We start from the raw sequence: 15,903 nt of genomic DNA, 5'->3' as shown, positions 1-15,903 counted from the left end.
TCGAGATTAGCTCAACATTTCTATCGGAAAGATAAACTGAATGCAACAGATGCGGTACTTCTACATCCCATGAAGGAACACTCTATGTGCAAAAAAAAGCTGATTCCTTACAAAAGTTTGAAGTTTAATCTCTGTGTTAGGGATAAAGAAAACGAAGGATCGTGTCCTTTTTTTTTAGACAGTGTGTGTTATTTCGCGGACAAAAAAAGAAATGATTTATTTGAAGACCTTTCCTTGATTGAATTTGCGGCCATCCCTCTCGCCGGTCCAGGAGAAGTACTGCTTAACCAACTCCTTGGTTTCATTTGCGGATGGATCCAATTTCTTCCAGGCATAGCAATCGTAGTCAATCTGCCAATCGGGACTGAGTTCAAAGGCCAAATCCTTGCCACGCCATACCCACACACCGGAAATTGTGCTGTTATTGTCCTCACCCCAGAGGCATACGGATGCAAATGCTTGCTTGCGCATCTTGTCGAGACGCTGGAACATACCGGTGATCAAATTGCAGCTCATAAACACCTTGGTGAGCTCCTCGTTGTATTTATATTCGCCGTACCAGATGGAATAGTTCTCGGGATCAAATTTCTCCCAGAAGTACGGAACAGATTTGGCTTCATCCTCATTGGAGTAGAAGCGTTTGAAGTCATCCATATTGAAGGTGCCCTTGGGGAGACTGTCGAAAGGATCCTTGGACTTGGGCTCCTCCAGGAGAGCAGCCTCGGCGGGGTCGAGCTCTTCAGCTGGCTCTTGTTTCTCCTCCTTTTTCGGCTGTTCCTTCTTCTTCTCCTGCTTCGGCTTGTCCTGTTTCTTCTTGCTTCCCTCCTCCTTCTCCTCACCAGCTCCACCAGTCTTGGCAACAAACTGAGCATACTTCTCGGGATCAAATTCGAGTTGTTTTGCGCAAAGCTGGAAGTTGGGGATGACAGCCTTCACCTGTGGCTGATTGAGGATTGTATTGAACCACCGTGTCAAGCTGACGTAGTGTGCTCTCTCATTAGCATCCAGCACATTCTCGAATAAATGCAGCAACGTACAGAATACACAGATATCCGCCAGAGAGATTCGGTCACCCACCAAGAATGTCACATTAGTCAGCTTGGTGTTGAGAACCGCAAGGGCAGCAGCAGCATCTTGCTTGGCACGTTGAACAGTTTTCTTTTGGAAGGGCATTATCCCAAGGAGTGGGAATACCCAAGCACATGATGCAGGAAGAATTTCACTGTCTGCAAAATTCACCCATTGCCACACCTCAGCTTGCTGCAGCTCAGTCTTCCCACGGAGCTCAGCGTTGGCCAGATAGAATGCAATGGCATTACTCTCGGTCAAAAACTGCCCATCAGCTGTCTCATAAGCAGGAACCTAAAAAATAACAGAGAACATCTCGTTGGCACTTCGTTTTTTTTTTCGTCATACTAATCTCTCATTGAGACCCATTACCTTGCCAAGCGGGAACTTCCGGAGAAATTCCTGGCTCTTGTTCGTCTCCCCAAATACAAACTCCGTCTCTGAGGCTACTTTCACTTTAGCCCCGGAGTACTGAGCGGCAATGAGCGCCTTGTAAGCTCGGAAGTTGTTGGGATACGTATATAGAGTCTGAAAAAGGGAAAAAATGTCCATAAAAAGGTTAATTTTCCTGGAATTTTAAGGTTAGTTTTCGGCAAAGTTTTAACATGGAATTTTCTGAGAAAATAAAGAAAATTTTTACTTCAACTACCAATTGGCTTGTAAGAAAGCAATTGGAATCACTGCTGAGGGTTAAAAATGTCTTCAAATTGGTTTAAAAAGGGATTTTATTCAGTATTCGTGGCAACTCACCATTTCTCGAAGTGAAAGATCTCGTGGCTGGCTAAAAAAAGAGACCGGACTAACGTGAAGTATTGGGAAGCTGGATAAAAATTGTCGACTGAGGCAGCCAAAGTCTCATAGTGGAATTTTTTTTTATAAAATTCAAAACCTTTTAATCTTTTTTTAATCATATAATTAAAAAAAAAACAAAAGAAATTATTAAACATAATCAGCATAGGCATTTTTTTTTCTTTTTCCTAGACCTGTAAGTGCAGTAAAAGCTCTATTCGCTCTATTGAACGTATTGAACGTAGTTGATCATTAAAATTTTTTATTAACAAAATAATGAATTAAAAGAATATCATTTTCTAAGGGAGTTAAATGCGGTTAAATACGTAAAAAAAACGTTAAACATGTTATTTTCATAAATAAAAAATATTTATCGAACCCGTCGATTTGCCAGGGAGTGTTCAAAAACTTCAGGTTGGTAAGAAAAGAGAGTAAGGCGCTGTCAAAAATTTAGTGGTAGATGAAAAAAAGCAAGAAATTCCTTGATAATGATGCGAAAGAGATAAGTTTGTGAAAATTGGGGAAAAGTGATATGAAAAGTGCTTGAAAAGGCATAAACTTTGTAGGAAAGTAGTTTTAGTGCGAATTGGTAAGCGAATTTGTGACGGGACAGCTGAGGAAGTGGGTGAAAAACAGGCGTGAAAAGTTGCCGTGTGATTTGTATTGTTTTTCTTTACTAAAAAATATTCGTCGATTTTGTATTAATTATGTCACTGGATCTAGTAATGTACGTATCTGGAATATTATATAACCACTATTGTTTTATGTTCTTACACTGAATTCTCCTGGGAATCGAGATTAGACTAACTGCGATATGAAAGAAATTTCATCCAACTCCGACGAATAGGCCATGTTGTTGTCATTGCAATTTTTGCGTGAGAAGAGGACCCGCAAGCTCCCTGACAAAAAAATCCTCTTGACTCATCTTCGCCGTAATGCCCGGATGGAGGAGCTGCCATTTCTGGGGCATTGCGAGCAATTTTGCATGAATTTTGTCAACAATTTCGTAGCGATTTCTGCACTTTTATTCGCACTGCGCGATTTCCTCATGTCGGACAGTATTGTGGAAGTCTTCCGGGAGTGTGACGTGTTTATCCGTTGTAAACTGGAAGCACTACGTTCCGGGCACCCGGGAAAGCCGCACAAAAGAGCGCAGTTTTCAGAGTAAACTGTGCGAAAATGTGCAAAAGACGACGATTTTATTATAGGTATTAGATGAGATTTTATTTTTAAAGACCAATCAATCCGGATCCTCCCACGTAGTAACAAAAAGATGATGAGGATTATAATAATTATAAATGTACATAATAATGTGTTGAGATAAAAACACCACTTTTCGGCTCACCACAAGCTTATTTTTTTTGGGCATTTGTGTGCCGTGTAGATCTTCAAATTTCTTATCAATCATTTATATCACATGGCCAAAAAAATATCGTGAATCCCGTGAATCATACAGTAAAGATCAAAATAAATGATCCACTATTTTTTTTTGTTCTGCATTCTCTCATATACGTTGTTTTTCTACGACTTTGGATTAATTTATTCAAAATTGAAATATTCAAGTCAGAGGTATTTGTATACTAATCAATTCAATTATTTAAATTTGAAACTAAACGTGTGAATGATTTCTTAAAAAAAAATATTACTTTTATGCCAAAGGACAACGTGTTGCAAGGATAAATTCACAGAAGTAAAAAAAAATATATTTAACAGATTTATTATTTTGTAGTACATATACGTGTTCCAATTCTTCGGATTATGGCTGTATTTATGATACTCTGACATATTGAAGGGCAAAAAAGTACTTCAGATTATATACTATTTACTGAGAAAGTGATGAAGATGCCTTAGTGCGATTGTGGCTTCTCTTCTAAGACAAATATATTTTTTTGAGTATGTGAATGAGAAATATATATAAAAAAATTGGGACGCTAATGTGTGGCACCATATAATACTGAATCACACTGTTCGGTGTCCTCATGAGTTGAGTTGAGATGATAATTATTTGGTCGTGCCACAAATATAGAATCTGATAAGGCAAAACCTGTTGATTATTCCAATACCTCGCTGGAGAATGTGACGAAATGGCAGGGAAACAGCACGAGACTGTCGGCATGTCGCACATTGATTTCCTCTTCTCAGTCAGCCACCAATAGCGATTCCCAAGAGAATTTTTAACTGTAAACGTCTCTCTTTAAACACTCTTCTACACCATAATATTTTCGTAGCATATTTTGAGCATAATAATAAAAGGAAAAAAAATGGTGCTTAATTTGTCTCATTTTAGGTTTCCAAAAGATGGTTTTGGTAAAACCTGAAACCGATGAAGAGGAGGAAAAACTTCCCGTATGTGAGAAACATGAAAAACTAAAGAGAACTTTTGGCGATATATTCAACTACCAACTCAAACACTGTCATCGGAATTGTGTTCACAATAGAAGGGAATCCCCATCCAAGTGTACGTGTGATTTTCGTTTTGACTTAGGCAAGGATCCATTTGAATTAAAGAAAAGTCCCCAAAGTGTTGTTTGCACGGATGAGTGCTTATTGTGGCAAGAACGACATAGTCGGCAGTGTAAAATTCACAAAATTTTACGTGATCCTCTGGATTGTCTGTGTAGCCATGATTCACAACTGAGTTGCAACAACTCCCCCATCCTCAATGGTAAATCCCACATTATTCGGCCAGTGGAACCAGTGAAGCTTGTGGTGCCGGTAAATCCTGTGACACCAGTAAAGTCTGTGACACCTGTGAAGAGTGTTCGTGAGGGTTTGACGGAGAATTTGTTAATAAGCATTTCGGATACCAGTGAAGAGGAGCAGTACGAGTGTAAGGGAGCAATATTGACGAGGGGTGCCCTCAAGAGGAAAGTGATTGAGGTGAACATTCAATTTCATGAGCATAGTGGTAGTGTTATTCCTGCAAAACGAAAAAAGGGTGGTGCTTCGAGGAAGCAACCAGTGATCACGAGAGACGGTGTAAGATTGCGAAAACGTCGAAATCCTGAGAATCAGGAAAATCAACAAAGAGATTTGTGGCATGATAGTTTCGATCGTATTGAAGTGATTAATTCATTGCCAAAAAAGCGAAATCCACGAAAACGACGAATCCTGGAAACGTTTGAAAATACCTCTGCAGCAGATATGTCTATATCCGACTACAAGAGACAAATGCGATCGGATGCCATCACCGAGGTGGCCGGTGGCTATGTGAAGACATCAGCAAATGATGATCTACCCAGTGGGAATGCAACAAATCATTTTATGCACACAAATTCATCATCTATGGCCACATTGAGTAACATTGGGAATAGTTGCTACCTTAATTCAGTCATTTACACCCTGAGATTTGCTCCGCTCTTCCTGCACAACCTCCATCATCTTGTGAGTGATCTCACGCAGCTGAATCAGCGACTTGGGTATCGCTACAAGAGTTCATCGCTGGGACGAAATGTTGGGGGCCTCCAAGGGTCCAGTGGACGGAGTTTGAGTAGCAAGGATTTAGCATCGCTAAATACCAATTTATCCGAAGTCTCCAAATCAAATAGACAGGTACGTGGAAGAATTAAATTAGCCAAAATGCAGGCAATTCATCATATACACTTAACTCCAGCTCGTTCGTAGCGCGTATCTCCACTTCTTTTACACACACACCACGGAAATGTTTGAACATTTATGGTGGAAGAAGTTGGTGCTCTTGAGGTCGTTGCGAAAGTGTCTCATAAAAATGCATTTTTTCGAAAGGTGGCCACGCCAAAAGTGGATCAATTGCCGTGCAAGCCTCGATCATTTGGGATTGATTATGTATCTGGGGGTGTAGCTCAGATGGTAGAGCGCTCGCTTAGCATGTGAGAGGTACCGGGATCGATACCCGGCATCTCCAAATTATTTTTTAAATTTTAAATGAATTCTTTTGAGCAATTTTGAAATGAATTTCAAAACAAAAGAATCAGAAGGAGAATAAACCTTGATATTTTCTGCTTCATAGAGAAGGATTTCATTGAGACGTTTGAGACATGCAATGTGTATATTGATTTCTCAGTACCTACATACTGTTGATAATACCCTTCGAACAATTTAATTTTTATAGAATTTTTAATTGTGCAGAAATTGGTATTTATTTTTAGAATAGGTAGTCATTTAATTATGAATTTTTTATCATTTGTTAAGGTACGAACATACAATACCCTTAAAAAGTATCAGGACAATCCAAAACTGGGGTATTTTTTAGAGGGAAAATTAAAAAAAAATACATATTACGTTGTCTGTGGTCAATTGATTTATTAAAAAATCTGGCTGTTTTAGAAAGGTAATCTGACTAGGTAAAAAAATCGGCCAAGTTCTCTTTTTTACCATCAATTTAGTAAACCCACAAAAAACACAATCGTGACCTCAATGTTCGCATTTTGAAGTAAATCTTTGCCAACTTTTTCCAGCGGATCCCAATAAAAAGTATAAAGTATATTTGAGGATTTTTGAGAGGCTTTTTCATACTAAAACGAATAAATTTCTTTTGCTTTAAAATATCCTTAAATTTTGCTTGTTCAGACACTTTTTGATGATAGTGTATATAACAATGATACCTACGAAGAAAAAAATCACGTTGCATATTTTTTGCAAAAATACTTCAAATGAAATATTTATCAAACAATATTTTTAAAAAATAAAATTATTTGTTTTCTTTAGATTGTCACTGAGAAACTCCATGAATTATTCCACAATCTTCATCGAAATGAATTAATAGACGCCGATCCCTTCCATCCAGTACATTTTCTCAATGCAATTCAAGATGTTAGCTCAACATTTGAAGGGAATCAACAGCAGGATGCCCATGAATTGCTAATGTGTATTCTGGACAGTATTCGTGAAACATGTCAGTCATTAACGAAAATAATTTCCGACTGCCCAGACATTGTACTAAATGGGTGAGTTGCTATTTTTTATTTTTTTCCGAGTTTTCTATAAAAAAAACATTTTTTTTGCAAAATTCTTTTAGATGTGGAAGTGTACCGGAGCAAATTGAAACGACACCACCACAGTCGACAACGATAAATTCAACGCAATCGTTAAAGGCGCTTCTCAATAATTTGACACGAAAATCAAAACGAAAAGATGATAAATCGAAATTAATTAAACCACCCGAATCACCTTCGCGGGATAATTTGATAAATGATGCCCTAGATTCGGCAAATGCCAAGAATAAGGGTAAAATATCTGATGAGGAGAGTCAAGAGCAACGGGAGAAGTTGGATGAGAAAATCAAGAAGATGGGATTGGATTTTTTTTGTGAGGATTTTGAGGGTATTACCGTGTCCACGACAAAATGTCTAACATGTGAAACGGAAACGGAACAAAAGGAGACCATGATTGATATTTCGGTTCCAATTTCGGGGCAGGAGACTATGGAAACAATGGAAAATGCACAACTTTTCTTTCAGGTGAGTTTTAGATTTATTAAATAGCTGGATTGCTTATTTATCATTTACAATGTTGTGATTTCTTTCACTTTTAACTGTAGAACTCGTGCATTACCAAAGAATATTTTCGAGGTGAAAACAAGTATAGATGTGAAAAGTGTTTTGGCTACACGGAGGCAATTCGATCGATATCCTTTGAAGTATTACCACGATTATTGGTGATTCAGCTGAAACGCTTCTCTGGTGGCATGGAAAAGATCAATAGTTACATACCTACGCCATTTACACTGCAGTGTTTCTGCCGAAAGTGTCATGCACTGGCGGAGAATAAGAAGATTCACGTCTACAAATTATATAGTGTGATAACGCATGTTGGTGCAACGCTATCCGCGGGTCACTATATCACATACACGTGCTCCCTTGATTCCTACAGTGAGTACGTGAATTGCGATAAGGACAAGCGGAGACTGATGCAGAATCAGCAGGAGCAGCAGCAGCAACAGCAACAGAATGCAGCAGGTGGATCGGAAAGGAGCAATGGGGGTTTGATCTTGGAGAAGATGGCACTAAAGAAGCGATCGTGGTTGAAGAAGGGTGACAATAGGAGCAAAGCTTCCAGTAGTAGTGATTTAACAAAGAACTTAAAGACTATGAATGGGAATACGGTTGTAGCTACGGCGAATTCCACGCCAAATGGGGCTGCAGCAGCCGAGGGGGCATCCACCACGTGTCAAGCACTCAATTGCTGTGGTATTCACGCCAAGGAAAGTTTCCTCGTTAATAGCAATGGGAATAATAATTACGATAATGGCCCAGTGGAATACAACAGTAGTACTGCAGCACTTGGGGAGCACCAAGCTAGTGGGGTAAGTGCATCAGCTCTTGATTCCATAACCGAAGTCAATATAAACGGAATTGTACGGCCACTGGGGGCAACGGGGAGTCTCGGGAATAGTGGTGGTAATCTTCAGGAGCCAATTTGGTTTATGTGTGATGATGATAAAATTAAATCAATGCCCCAGCAAGAATTCAAAGAACTCTTGTCACCAAATCGAAAAGTCATGATTACACCCTATCTTCTCTTCTACGCACGTAACGATATTAAATAGAGAGAGAGAGACGTGGAGAGAGCGTGAGTGTGCCCCATGGTGGCCAAAAGTCGATAGAATATAATACAAAAAGAAATTATGTCATAATAGGGAAAGTGTTTAGGAAGAGAAAAAAAAGAAAAATCTATGTATATAATAACACTATATAGGTTCTCATTGTGATCTTGAACGGGATATAAATAAAAACAGATAAAGAGGGAAAATAAATTGATATTGAATATTACTTAATTAAAAGAAAAAGAAAGAAAATGAGATGAGTGTGCTTCAAAATGCAAAATGTTTTAGTAATTTAAAGAGAATAAAAAAAAGAAATGTTGTAAAATGATTAAAAAAAATTGTAAAATAAATTGAGATAAAAACGGCTGATAGAATTGCGTTGTTCAAGCGCATTGCGATATTCTCTTTTATTTCTTCTTTTTTTGTAGATTGGACCAACAGAAATTTTAACAATATTGCAACAAAAAGAAAATTTTCAATGAGAGAACAAAAAAGAAAAGTTTTACAAGATTGACGAAAAATTTAACGATAAAAAAACAATTTTATTTTGAGCATTTTTTATTTACTTCAAATTTGAATTAAACAGATTTAAAATTCTTTTTAAAAAAAGGAGTTTATTTGTTATCAGAAACTTTCATGGGCTTCCGAATTGTAGTTGTGGAGCATTTTATTTTCTCAATTTCTTTTTTTTAAACATTTTTATCTTTGATTTTAAAGCTTTTTTCCTACAGTTTGTCCGTCATTAATTTTCAATAATGGGAAATATTTTAATTTCTATACAGAAAATCACAAAAAAAACATTAAAAATATTTTATTTATGTTTTTTCTTGTGTCCAAGTGATTTTATCTGTTTTCTTGCGCGTTCAAAAACAATTTGCACAACCATAAAGAAAAAAACTTAAAAGTCAAGTAAATCTTAAAAATAACTACATTTTTTATTTAAATGATTCGTCTATCTTGAGAGACTTTATACCTTGAAGTGATCGAGATCTTAAAAAAAGAGGAATAATGTGACATTACACTGCAGTATAATAACACCGCTTGTAGATTAAAGAGTAAAAAAAAGAGATGTAATATTAAATAGTGTTAGATATTTACGAACTAATTTTTATATCTTTAGAAAGAGAGGAGTATATATATTAAAAAAATGATCATAAACGTAAAAAAGAATTTAAAAATGATTATAAAAAAACAAACCCCAGAAAATTGGTAAAAAAAACTATTTTAAAAAAAGTATAACACTAAATTTATCTCTTCCAGTCTCTGATTGTATATTAATTTTTTGTTGAATTTGAAAAATTTTACATTTAAAAGAAAACAAGAAAAAAACTATATATTTTAAAATGACGCAAAAATGTAACTCTATAAAAAAGAAGAAAAAAAAATAAACGACTAAAGATAATAATTCGCTATAAACATGAAAAAATAAAAAAAGAAATATAAAATGTGTCTATGTTAAATAGAAGAGACAGATTTAAAAAAATAAAACAAAAATCATTTTTAAAACAAAGCAAAAAAACATTTAAAGAAAGCATATAATTATATATACTGTAAAAATATCATATCATGTATATTTTTTAAACAAAAAAACATAATTGCTTTCTTCAGGGTGAATTAATTAAATTTATTTCCCATGATGAATTTAATTATTCGCCACAATTGAAAAGTTTTAAAGAAAAAAAAAACGTGTATAAATTCCTTTCCAGATGAAGTATAAACTAAAAGATAAACTAAAAGAGCGACTGTTTTAGTTGATGAGAAGAACAATATTATTTTCCAAAATAAAAAGAAAACTTATAATTCTCAAAAATTTCCTTGTATTTCCTTTTTTTCTCTTTTAAATTAACACATTTCTCCCTCTATGCTTGTGCCTTCAATTCCTCGTGGATTTCCGTGAATTCCTTGAGAACACGTGAGATACTCTTGTAGTTCTTGTGCTGCCACTGAGTGTTGATCTCAACGGTCTCGAGTGCTTGCTTAACTCCCTGCGTAGCTTTGTCGAGCTGTTGAGCGTGGGCTTTTACAAAACTGCTCAGCTGTTGAAGGATTAACAAATGGAATAAATTACAAATTGTTTAGATTTAAGGAAAAACAGCAATTAACCTACCTCAACTAACTCCTTTTCGGTGGTCATTTCTTTTGCTAGAGTACGAACAAATCGATCCAATCTCGTTGTATCGGCTCCCAAACTATGAAGATGAAAATGAAATATATTAAATCAAGTTCCAGAAAGAAGTAGAGACTTCAAACTTACTATTTGTGAATTTTGTCAAAGTTCTCATAGAAGTATCCCTTGGCTAGATGATACCCAACTTCAGTGTGAGCAATGCTACTGAAAACAGTCGGCATATCCTGCTTTCTAACTCCCGTCTCCTCCTGGCATGACCACTCAAGATAGCGTGAGAGGATCCAAACCTCCCGACTGCATGCCAATGAACTGAGGATCATGATTTTCTCCGTGCCAACATTGCTCATCAAGTAGCGTTCCCAGAGGAAATTCCATTCTTTCTCCGTACCCATGCGAATTGCATTGCAGTAGACAACAGATCGCATATCAATGGGAATGGGATTCTTAATATCGGGCTTCTCCTCGTGCATCCATTTCTTGAAGAGCATCACTGCTTCTTCTCGACAATCGGCTACATCAAAGCGACATGCCCAGCTTGTGATGAGAATCTTATGTTTAACTGCATCCAATCGATCAGAGGCTTTTTTGTCACTGACAATGCCACCCATGAGTTTGTACATTGGCGTTAGAACTTTACGCATGTACATCTTGAAGAAGCCATACTGTGGACTACGTTTGAGCATCCGATTGACTGATGCAAGATTTTCCAGGGCCGTTTTCCATGGGATGTACTCTCGTTCTTGCTTCAAATACTCCACAATACGCAGAGCAATTGAGTACTCCTGATCACCACTCCAGGCGAGATCGAGGGCATCATCGATCAATTGAGCACGATTGAGGGTGTGAATGTCGGTGAACTTTTCACTCGTGAGATGATCAATGAGAAGATCCCAGTTCTTCTTGTCGTACTTCACCTTGTACAATCCCGAAAGTTGAAGATTGAAAATGACCCAATACTCTGGTGGTGGCATATCCTTCATGACCTTCAGCACTGGCTTGTGATCATCTTCGCACTTTAGCCAATGCTTCGCTTCGGTAGCATTGAAATCCATCTCTTTCTTCGTTGTATAACTCAATGGAACCCACCAGCAGGTTTCAAGGAATTCTTTTTCTCGCTTCGAGTCCAGCAAGTAACGAACTTGCGTTATCTTTGCATGTCCCTTCTCGTAGTCACGTTCAACTGTTATCACTGGGAATCCTGTTTGGAGTGTCCACGAATCCATTATCTTCTTCACACTAAACTCCTCGGGGAGTGCCTTAATCTTGTGCGCTTCAAATGTTAAGCTATCCCAGAGATCATCTTGTTCAGCATTGTTGTACTTGTGCTTCTTGAGGTAGTGACGGACACCATTGCGGAAGGCTTCTTCACCGAGGAATTTGTGCATCATACGCAAAATTGTTGAGCCCTTTTTGTAGGAGATGGCATCGAATATTTGTGAAATCTCCCCGGGATGGCCAATTGGAACGGAAACTGGATGACTAGACTTGAGGGCGTCAAAGATGAAGACAGTTTGAATGTTATCGCGACTTTCTTCCTCGAAAGAATTCCATTCAGGGTGGAGATGATCAACCCCCAGACTAGCAATGTACGTGGCAAAACCCTCATTGAGCCAGAGATCTGTCCACCATTTCATTGTAACGAGATTCCCAAACCACTGATGTGCCAATTCATGCGCTATGACACTCGCTACCCGATGCTGGCTACTTGCTGATGAAATATTCGGCTGGAAGAGGAGAGCTGTCTCACGGTATGTGATCAAACCGAAATTTTCCATGGCACCAGCTCCAAAGTCCGGGATGGCGATCATGTCCACCTTTGGCAGGGGGAATTTGATGTCGAAGTAATCCTCGTAGAATTTGAGCACTTTTGGCCCAACAAACTTAGCATAGTCCACCTGATCGATGGCTTCGGGTCTAGCCCAAATCTTAAACACAACATCATCCACCATCTTCACATAGGACTCCTTGTAGTGGAATTTATTGATGCTGTACGCAACGAGATATGTTGACATGGGAACAGATTCTTGGAAGTGATCCCACACCCAGTGACTCTTCCCATCGAATGGCTCTGACCACTTGAGCGGCATATTGCTCAGAGCTGTGAATTTCTTGTCGTGCGCCAAACTTATTTCGAAGCGTGCCTTCATGTTTGGCTCATCGAAGCATGGGAATGCCTGTCTCGCGTGGGTGGGCTCAAATTGGGTGATGGAGAGCCAGTGCTTCTCCTTTGCTTTGTCAAGATAGCTACTTTTGTAGTAACCCACCAAATCACTATTTAGCTCCGATTCAAATGGAATGTATAGCTCATAGACACGACCCTTTTCCAGCGTTACCTCCGGATGGATAACAAGAAAATCATGCTCAGGAATTAATTCTGCATTCGTTATCTTAATTCTTGTCCTCTTTGGGCTATTCTGATCGCACTGAAGCAATCTAATCTCATTAAAGCGAATCTTGAGTTTTTTCGAATGCAACTTGATCACCGGAACGTCTGGCTTAATGGGCATGATCTGAGAATTGAATTAAACAAACAACAAAAAAAGCACATTATCATACAGAGCTTCAGGTGAATTACTTGGAGGTTGATTCTTTAATTTATTCGATCAATCGTGATGTAAATTGATAAAATGCGCGTGAGATGTAATGATTCTTATAAAAGGGCGAACAGAGATAAAATTTTTCAAGAAATTGATTTAAGCATTGTAAATTGAATTGAATAACACTTCGGTTTTTTTTCTCTATGCTATCATGCATTCCTTACGCCTCTATTTTTTATGAATAATTTTATACAACATTATGTTTGATTACATGCGAAATAAATTGAAAAACCTCTACAGCTTGAGATACAAAATGTTCTGGTATTGTAGTCTAGTCACGAGTTGAATAACTTTTGACCTAGAAAATGAGTTCAATGATCATTGATTTATATAAAAGCTTCAATCATAAAATAATATGCATCAGATTGATTACATATTTTGTGAAAATTCACTTTTAGCTTTCGGTGAGAGCTTTTAATATACGCTTCTTTGGGTTCTAAGAATGCATTTTACGCTTCTCTCTTTATCCCGTTTTTTGACCCAAGCTAAAGAAGATTGTGCCGTCATTTCCTTCCCATGTATACGGGCACACCTTCTCTAAAAACACCAAAAGACAAGAAACCTGTTGGTGTTCTCTTTAGAATATTTTTTTGTCACATGCTGAGAATTTTGTGCGAATGACCGCGCGCTTTTAAATGATGATAATTTGATTTTTTTTGCTTACACTGATCCACACTTTCCCGGTGAATCGAAATCCTTCATCGTCATTTATGTGGGTCACCACAGCGAGCCTGTATCTCTCGGGAATGATGTCTCCTGGCAAGTTATAGGGCTTTTCCTCCTTGATGTCAATCTTCATCGCCGTGACGAGGATGACGAGGGATAGGAGCACAAGGAGTAACCTCCCGTGAGACATGATTCGCAAGTCAACTGTGAAATTAGAAAAAAAAAGAAAAGAAAAGATTGCGAGGGTGAGATGAAAAAAATGTGTGTCACATTCCCATGGACAGCATTGAGTGATTTTTGTGTGATGAAAAATCCTGATAAATCCAATCACCGCACACAGGGGCAGATAAGTTCTTGAATTAATACCTTTTAATTTTTTTCTTCTAATGATTTTTATTTTTTTTTTAAAGATTTTACCGTAAAAGTTTTTCAATTCTTAATTGAAAGATTGTAAAAAAAAAAGTCTTTGAGTAAAAAAGGAGGTTATTCATTTGTGTATAGGAAAACTTTAAATTCCATGAAGCTTTAGGGAACGATCGGAACACAAAGAATAAGAAATCACTGAAGAGATCTTCCAATTTTTATTCGGATCATTTGAAAAAAGTCTTAAAATTTTGTCTTTTTATAAATAAAAAGCATAAAATATATTTTATCTAAAATCCTCATACGATCATTATACTGCTTGATGCCCTTCATACTTTTAGGATCTAAACTAAAGAAATAAATTATAGGTGTTCACTTGGCGCCAATCTTTTTATAAACATGATTTTTCTATGATTTTATTTTGTACAAAAAAATGCATCTCAAAAGTAATTTAGACTGTGCAAAATCTTTATTGTCAATTGTATTGAGATTTTTGCAATTATTCTCCCCATGGACACACCACTAAATCGACTCTAAATCCACCTTGACATCCATGGTAAGCGACCACAGTAATATAGAAAAAAGCATTATAATGCTCATCTATTTGGGGGATTTTCAAAGATTTTATTTGTTTAGCTCCATTAGTTTTTGACAAATCCTATTCCATTTATATTCATCCAACCGGTCTCCAAAATGCGTCTCTACATACAATGCAAACATTACGCACAAAATGCTATGAATTCCATCCACTTTCGAACCGTATTATGTACATAAAAAATAAAAATAGCAGCAATATAAAAAAAATTAGTTCTACTGCAAAATATTAGTAACATTTGGGTCATGAAAATTTTTACATCAAATGTATTGTAAAAAGAAAATTTAGTTTCATGATTGCCAAAGCAATATAAACCAAATTATTACATAATGCACCTTATGGAGAAAATTAATAAGAAATAAATATTGGCGCCAAGAAGTATCGTTCACTCTATACCAGTTTTAACGGCACATACATTATGGAGTATTTTAAGCTAAAAAAAATCCAAAAAGAAAATTTATGAGTTGTTGGGCATTTGCGGGTGTAAAATGACTAAACGATGTAAATTGTCCGTGATTTATGATTTTTCCACACATGAATTACGAAAAAAACTTTCATTGTGGAGGAGTTAACTTATAGTCATTAGGAGATAATAATTGGTGTGCTTTTTGACTTTATTTTTTATCATCAAAAAATTTTTGCACAAAATCACTTTATTTGAATCACTCACTTTTTCCTGCTGAGCACTGGAAATCCTTTTTTTACGTGAGAATCCTCGTTGGTATATTGCACTGAAATTCCACCACTAAATTCACAACACCTGGACGGATGGTGTGGCACACGAGCCACTCCGGAAAGCACCTCAATAGACTCTGATCGTACTCTGACCATCGTAAGCGCTTTTATGGTGTCTAATCCCCACTCAACTGGCCACCTTGTCCGTTAAAACTTGTATCTTGATTCTCATTCTGAGAGCTCTTCTTTCTCTCTCTGACTCACTCTCTCCCGCCCACCCCCTTTCTCTGTCCCGAGAGCAGATTAATCGCGTGGCAGTGGTTAGAGCATTCAGAACTTTTCCAAATCATTGACTCCCCATTGATTCTCTCTCATAATGAATGTTCTGTAAGGAAAACATGCGGTTGTATTAATGCAAATACACTAGGTTTGATGAACTTCGTCATCTTACTCAATGCGCAATCAATGCGCAGCTCGTGAGATGAATTCTATAGAACCC

General features: G+C 37.2%; 3 protein-coding genes and 1 non-coding gene across 5 annotated transcripts; 2 read left to right on the top strand and 2 right to left on the bottom strand.

Moving 5' to 3' along the window:
- Positions 1-103: 103 nt before the first annotated feature.
- LOC129797110 (elongation factor 1-gamma) lies at positions 104-1,921 on the bottom strand. Its single transcript, XM_055839426.1, has 3 exons — positions 1,819-1,921; positions 1,441-1,596; positions 104-1,362 (listed from the first exon to the last, which is right to left on the bottom strand). The coding sequence occupies exons 1-3, from the start codon at positions 1,819-1,821 to the stop codon at positions 217-219; spliced, it is 1,305 nt and encodes a 434-aa protein (XP_055695401.1). The 5' UTR covers positions 1,822-1,921; the 3' UTR covers positions 104-216.
- A 329-nt stretch (positions 1,922-2,250) lies between these two features.
- LOC129797101 (ubiquitin carboxyl-terminal hydrolase 1) lies at positions 2,251-8,746 on the top strand. Of its 2 annotated transcripts, none has more exons than XM_055839416.1 (5): positions 2,251-2,584; positions 4,145-5,409; positions 6,544-6,782; positions 6,854-7,295; positions 7,376-8,746. In XM_055839416.1, the coding sequence occupies exons 2-5, from the start codon at positions 4,156-4,158 to the stop codon at positions 8,381-8,383; spliced, it is 2,943 nt and encodes a 980-aa protein (XP_055695391.1). In that variant the 5' UTR covers positions 2,251-2,584; positions 4,145-4,155; the 3' UTR covers positions 8,384-8,746. The 2 variants fall into 2 exon arrangements, with proteins under 2 accessions (XP_055695391.1, XP_055695392.1); XM_055839417.1 differs by having other exon boundaries at positions 2,270-2,446.
- Trnaa-agc (transfer RNA alanine (anticodon AGC)) lies at positions 5,668-5,740 on the top strand. The gene has a single exon. It is a non-coding gene; the product is annotated as a tRNA-Ala (tRNA).
- Positions 8,747-10,177: 1,431 nt separating the features above from the next.
- LOC129797103 (aminopeptidase N-like) lies at positions 10,178-15,551 on the bottom strand. The gene is made up of 5 exons (XM_055839418.1): positions 15,400-15,551; positions 13,770-13,975; positions 10,635-13,018; positions 10,488-10,569; positions 10,178-10,416 (listed from the first exon to the last, which is right to left on the bottom strand). Exons 2-5 carry the CDS (start codon positions 13,959-13,961, stop codon positions 10,240-10,242), a joined length of 2,835 nt encoding a protein of 944 aa, XP_055695393.1. The 5' UTR covers positions 13,962-13,975; positions 15,400-15,551; the 3' UTR covers positions 10,178-10,239.
- Between the last annotated feature and the right edge of the window lie 352 nt (positions 15,552-15,903).

This window comes from Lutzomyia longipalpis, chromosome 1 (genome assembly GCF_024334085.1).
Source record: "Lutzomyia longipalpis isolate SR_M1_2022 chromosome 1, ASM2433408v1".
NCBI lineage: Eukaryota > Metazoa > Arthropoda > Insecta > Diptera > Psychodidae > Lutzomyia > Lutzomyia longipalpis.
This window is presented reverse-complemented; position numbering and strand designations above follow the sequence as displayed.

Excerpts from the sequence above, each read along its gene's own strand:
- LOC129797110 (XM_055839426.1), bottom strand. Across the intron at positions 1,363-1,440 it reads GGAAGTTCCCGCTTGGCAAG|GTTCCTGCTTATGAGACAGC; the intron begins GTAATGGGTCTC and ends GTTATTTTTTAG.
- LOC129797101 (XM_055839416.1), top strand. The coding sequence starts at position 4,156 with ATGGTTTTGGTAAAACCTGAAACCGATGAAGAGGAGGAAAAACTTCCC. Across the intron at positions 6,783-6,853 it reads CCAGACATTGTACTAAATGG|ATGTGGAAGTGTACCGGAGC; the intron begins GTGAGTTGCTAT and ends AAATTCTTTTAG. Across the intron at positions 7,296-7,375 it reads ATGCACAACTTTTCTTTCAG|AACTCGTGCATTACCAAAGA; the intron begins GTGAGTTTTAGA and ends TTTTAACTGTAG.
- LOC129797103 (XM_055839418.1), bottom strand. The coding sequence starts at position 13,961 with ATGTCTCACGGGAGGTTACTCCTTGTGCTCCTATCCCTCGTCATCCTC. Across the intron at positions 10,570-10,634 it reads TTTGACAAAATTCACAAATA|TTTGGGAGCCGATACAACGA; the intron begins GTAAGTTTGAAG and ends TCATCTTCATAG. Across the intron at positions 10,417-10,487 it reads CCGAAAAGGAGTTAGTTGAG|CTGAGCAGTTTTGTAAAAGC; the intron begins GTAGGTTAATTG and ends ATCCTTCAACAG.